Consider the following 6,028-nt stretch of genomic DNA (forward strand, 5'->3'; position numbering starts at 1 on the left):
ACTAGAACAGAACTAGAACAGAACTAGAACAGAACTAGAACAGAACTAGAACAGAACTAGGACAGAACTAGAACAGAACTAGAACAGAACTAGAACAGAACAGAACTATAATAGAACTAGAACAGATCTAGAACAGAACAGAACAGAATTAGAACTAATGTAGAACACAACTAGAACAGAACTATAACTGAACTAAAACAGAACTAGAACAAAACTGTTGCTAGAACAGAACTTGAATAGAACTATAACTGAACTAAAACAGAACTAGAATAAATATATCTACAACAGAACTACTCCAATCTATAGACAATTAAAATATGTTGTCGTCGTTACCGTTATTTTTAATATTTGTTATTATGAATAAATTTTCATTATTTATTTATTACATTTTAAATTTAATTATCAATTAGGCAGCTGTAATTCATTACACTTACATTTCGGTCAAAACCTGTGTTTAACTATGACAATAGCAATTTAAATATTTTGTTTATTAAAAATATTGTCATAAATTTTTAATTAAAAATTTCAAAAAAATATTTCAAATAATAGAATGTTTATAAATAATTAAATAAGTATGTTTAATAATAATAAATAATAACAATAATAATAAAAAAAGAAGAATAAAATTTACTTGTTTTGCTACCTGGTAAAACTTTGCCAAACTGTGTCAAAGCGCAGCCACATTGTAAATCTGTAAATATGTATCAATTGGAAAATTGTTTTTGTGTTCTTTTTTTGTTGTTGGAAAATTTTATTAATCGTAAAAACAATTTTTTATGTTTTTAGCAGTTTTGATAACACACGGGCATAAGTTATGGGGGAAATTTATTAATTTCAATTATAACACCAGGATTTTAACATGTTAGCTGTTTTAGTATTACAAAAAATGGTTGTAAATATGTTGAAGACCACAAACACACACATACACATAGTTAGACATAAACTACTACTATATTAATTGATACATACAAACTACCAAAAATAGTGTTAAGGTTGTACAAGGATGTTTAAACGGAATAATGTAACATTTAATTAGTTTCACAAAACCCATCTGTTTTATACGTACGGAAGCAAAACACTTTATACATCAATGAATTCATTAAAAGGCTTACAGACGAAGACATAAATTTGTATTTGGCAAATTTAGCATTTTAACCTTTTTCTGCTTTTTGCATATTCAGTTGTAGACTAATAATGTTTAGTACAAATTTGAGCGCAATACAAAAAAGGGGGTTAATCAATTTTAAGCAACAGCAATGTTTTATAGTCAGGACTATACAACAGAACTAGTCTATATATCAGATTTAGAACAGAACTACAACTTGAACAGAACAGAACTAGAACAGAAGTAAAACAGAACTAGAATAGAAATAAGACTATAGACTAGACTATAGACTAGACTGTTGACTAGACTATAGACTAGACTATAGACTAGACTATACACTAGACTATAGACTAGACTATAGACTAGACTATAGACTAGACTATAGACTAGACTATAGACTAGACTATAGACTAGACTATAGACTAGACTATAGACTAGACTATAGACTAGACTGTAAACTAGAATATACAGTAGACTAGTCTATAGACGTGAATATAGATTAGATTATAAGCTAGACTATAGACTTGGCTGAAGAGTAGACTCTCGGTTAGTCTATTGACTTAACTACAAACTAGTCTGTATACTAAACTATAAACTATATTATAAACCAGACTAAAGATTAGACTATTTACTAGACTTTGTACTAAACTAAATACTGTAAACTATATAATATAAACTATATACTATAAACTATATTTAGTATACATTTTGCTTCTCCTTCCACTTTTTTTGCTTGCTACCAAGTTAAAATCAATACAATACATTTATTTTGCATCAATAAATAATGTTTGACCTATTTCACTAACTTTGTACCTGGAAATTATTTGAATATTATTTCTACATTATTTTAATTTATTATTCGTATTTAGTTAATACAAAATTTAGCATATAATCATAGTAATTGATTGCATAATTAACATGTTTTTACAGAAATGCATACAAAGAACTTTTCTATGCAACTAATTAAAAGTTTAGCAGAATTTTAATTAGTTTATAGAATAACATAAAAATTAAATTGATTGTATGTATGAATATTGGGTAAATGAAATTTTAGTTTCGACAACCATGCATGTTAGGGAACATGTGTAATGAAGGACATTTGCCGGCAACTAGAAAGGAGCTACTTTACATAAGAGCAAAATTTGGAGAACTTTTGTTTGGTTAGATTAGGATGAGTTAGAAGTTTAAATGGGAGAATATGTAATAAAAGCATTTAGTTTATTTACACAGAAACTAACAGGGATATTAGCTAAAATAGCAAACAAAGTTTCCAACACCTAAAAGCAGGCTTTAAAATAGTTAAACTTTATTATTTAACTTTATGTAAAACTTATTTAAACTTTTTATTTTTATTCTCTTTGCTGCCTTAAAGTAGCCTTTCTTTTTCCTTAAGCCTTCACGTATACTTTTTATTTTATAATCTTTATTTAATCTCCATAAATCCTTTTATTATTTAACATAAACACGTGCAAAAAAAAGAAAAATTTTACTCATATTTTTACCATAAAATCTTTGCTTATTTGTTACTCATAAACATAAAAATTTTACTGCAAAAAGTATGCTACAAAATTTGCATATATAAATATATAATTTTTGTCTGAAACAAGATTGCAGTTTTACGTAGCTTTTATATATTTCTTGCTTCGCTAGCACTTAAAGGATTCAATAAATTTATAAAATTTATGTTTTAATTTTCTTAACAAAGTTTAACATAACTGCTAAGATAATAAATGAAATAGTTAAGAACTACTGCCTACTTTAAGGCAACTTTCATACGAAGCAATAAAAAAGGGAGATGCTGTATAAAAAATAGACATGGCTATAGTTCAATTTATGGTCGAGATCTTAATCCAAGCTACAGACCAGCGTTCAGTTAGGTTAGTATGTAAATAGGCTAGTTTATCTTAACCACTATAGAGTAGAGTAGAGTTTCATATCCAACTAAGATAGTCTATAGTCTAGTCTTTGGTCTAGTCTGTAGTCTAGTCTATAGTCTAGTCCATAGTCTAGTCTATAGTCTAGTCTATAGTCTAGTCTATAGTCTAGTCTATAGTCTAGTCTATAGTCTAGTCTATAGTCTAGTCTATAGTCTAGTCTATAGTCTAGTCTATAGTCTAGTCTATAGTCTAGTCTATAGTCTAGTCTATAGTCTAGTCTATAGTCTAGTCTATAGTCTAGTCTATAGTCTAGTCTATGATCTAGTCTATAGTCTAGTCTTTAGTCTAGTATATAGTCTAGTCTTTAGTATAGCCTATAGCCTAGTCTATAGTCTGGTCTATAGTCTAGTCTATAGTCTAGTCTATAGTCTAGTCTATAGTCTAGTCTATAGTCTAGTCTATAGTATAGCCAAGTATAGTCTAGTCTATATCCTAGTCTATAATCTATTCTACATTCTACCATATACCCTAGTCAGTAATCTAGTCTAATGTCTAGTCTACAGTTTAGTCGACAGTTTAGTTTATAGTCTACAGTTTAGTTCATAGTATAGCCTATAGTCTAGTCAATAGTTAGGCTACACTTAGGCTATAGTCTATTCTATTCTAGTATAGTCTAGTTCTTTTCTAGTTTTGTTCTAAATTTGTTTTGTACTAGTTTTGTTCTAGTTCCACTTCTGTTTTAGTTCTTCTCTACTATTGTTCTAGTTTAATTCTTTTTCAGTTCTACCTCATTTTTGGCTCTGTTCAGGTCTGATGTAGTTCTGTTCTAGTTTCGTTCTACTTCTGTTCTGGTTTAGTTTTAGATCAGTTTAAGTTCTTTGGTAGTTCTATTCTAGTGCAGTTTTGTTATTGTTCTGATTAAGTTTTTGTTCCTTTTCTTTCAATTTCAAAGCCTTTTCATTATTTGTAATTACTTCCTCTAGTGTTTTCTTTTGATTATATTTATTTCCTTATCTTTGCTTTAGCATACTTTTAGGCATTTTCCATTTTTCTTTGATATCTGCCTTAATCTATAAATATTATTACAGCATTTTCCAGCCATTAGATTAATATCAATAGCAATTGTTTTGAACATTTAAGCTGTTTGTTTTGTTTTCTTTCAGCTTATTGTAGCATACTTTTGAGCTGTTGGACTAGTAATAAAATTGAAAGCAGTTCTTCAGTAGCCTTTATATAGTTATAACTTATTCTATTTTCTAAATCCTTCAATTAGTTTTTTTTGCTTTTTTTGTCAAAAAAATTTTGTATTTCTGTAGTTTTTTAAGCGTTATTTGTTAGTTTTGTTTTCTAGTTTAAAATATTTGACGTCAGCACTCTATTGTTTATGTTTTTTTTTTTAGTTTTCAATACTGTATAGTAAACTAGTTTCTATAGTCTTTTTTAGCACCAAAGGCAAAAAGAGGTTAGGGAGGGATGCATAAAATAAAATTGTGATCTTTTTAATGGTTAAAGCAGCAAATACCAATTGCAACTGCAGCAGTAGCAGCGTAAACCATAAAAATAAATTGCACAAACACATGACTACACTTGAGGAAAATAGTATACACTGAACAAAATGCTAGTATTTTAAGTACTAACGTGCTTCAGAGTCATTTAAAAATCTGGTGATTTCTTTAACTGTAATTTATTTATTTTTCTCCCTTTTATTTACAGAATTTACACAAACAAATTTATTACCTTTTGAACCCAATAACAACAACAGAAAGAAACATTTTGATAGTAAAAATTTATCCCATATGGCTAGATCGCTAAATACTACTATAATGCATTTTTTCGCTTGAACATTTTTTTCGTTACTTTGCAGTTTGTTACTGTTGCTTCAGCACACCTTATGGACACAGGTGCTATAAAAAGATTATGTTAGGAACGACAGTAAAATATATGTAAAATACTTTAAACCTTTAAAATCTGACAAATTGCATTGTCCTTACAAAAGAGAAAAAAAAAACTAGAACAGAACTAGAACAGAACTAGAACAGAACTATAACAGAACAAGAGCAGAACTAGAACAGAACTAGAACAGAACTAGAACAGAACTAGAACAGAACTAGAACAGAACTAGAACAGAACTAGAACAGAACTAGAACAGAACTAGAACAGAACTGGAACAGAACTAGAACTAAAATAGGACTGAACTAGAACTGAACTAGAACTGAACTAGAACTGAACTAGAACTGAACTAGAACTGAAATAGAACTGAACTAGAACTGAACTAGAACTGAACTAGAACTGAACTAGAAATGAAATAGTACAAAACTAGAGAACATAAGAGAACTAGAACAAAACTAGAACCGAACTGCCTTTTTAATTTATTTAATTGCGGTTTTTTTTCGTTTTCAAATTTTTGGAATATTAGCAACTATTTTTCACTCCGGTAGCCATTTTAAAAGGGAATAGCAGCAGTTAGCCAAACCTTCAGTTTATCAAGACAAATTTATCATAATTCTTAAATATTTACTTAAATTGAGCGACAATAGTTCTAAAATTAAGGCCTTTAAGCTATTATAGGGATAAACAGATGGTTGTATAATAGGGTACCAACTTTATAGCCAACAAAATATGAAAGAAGGTTTGAATAATATCCTTTGTTTTTCCTTTTTCGCTCTTTTACTTACTGTTCTTTTTATATAATAAAATTTCAAATTGGTCCTGTTGTTGATTTTCCAAGGTGTATTCCAAACGGGCCACCGTTTCTTTATCTGTCAGCTCTCCATACATGAAACCACATCTGCAAAAATGAAAATAGTTGAAAAAAACATATAATTGCAATTACAGAAAAATTAATTAACATTTGTTTTTGCAGTATTAATTTGTTTATTTAACACGTCAAACAAAAACTGAAAAACAATAAAATTTAATGGTTTAAATAAAAAACCAACAGCTTGTCAATAGGTTTAATTATTAACTGTCTGCAGGTATAAGTGAAAAAGAGCTTAACTGACACTTAGAGACTTACGAGTCCTGCAGCAAACATAGATTTTTTTCA

At 28.6% G+C, this 6,028-nt stretch overlaps 1 protein-coding gene across 1 annotated transcript in view; it reads right to left on the reverse strand.

The window, feature by feature from the left end:
* Positions 1–5,772, reverse strand: part of LOC111684290 (potassium voltage-gated channel protein eag) — a gene marked incomplete at its 5' end in the record, with an annotated part of 34,831 nt that extends 29,059 nt beyond the window's left edge. Inside the window, 2 exons of the mRNA XM_046945946.1 lie at positions 632–691; positions 5,658–5,772. Coding sequence (XP_046801902.1) covers positions 632–691; positions 5,658–5,772 — 175 coding nt within the window. The remainder of the gene's footprint in view (positions 1–631; positions 692–5,657) is intronic.
* Positions 5,773–6,028: the final 256 nt, after the last annotated feature.

This window comes from Lucilia cuprina, chromosome 3 (genome assembly GCF_022045245.1).
Source record: "Lucilia cuprina isolate Lc7/37 chromosome 3, ASM2204524v1, whole genome shotgun sequence".
NCBI classification, from domain to species: Eukaryota; Metazoa; Arthropoda; class Insecta; order Diptera; family Calliphoridae; genus Lucilia; species Lucilia cuprina.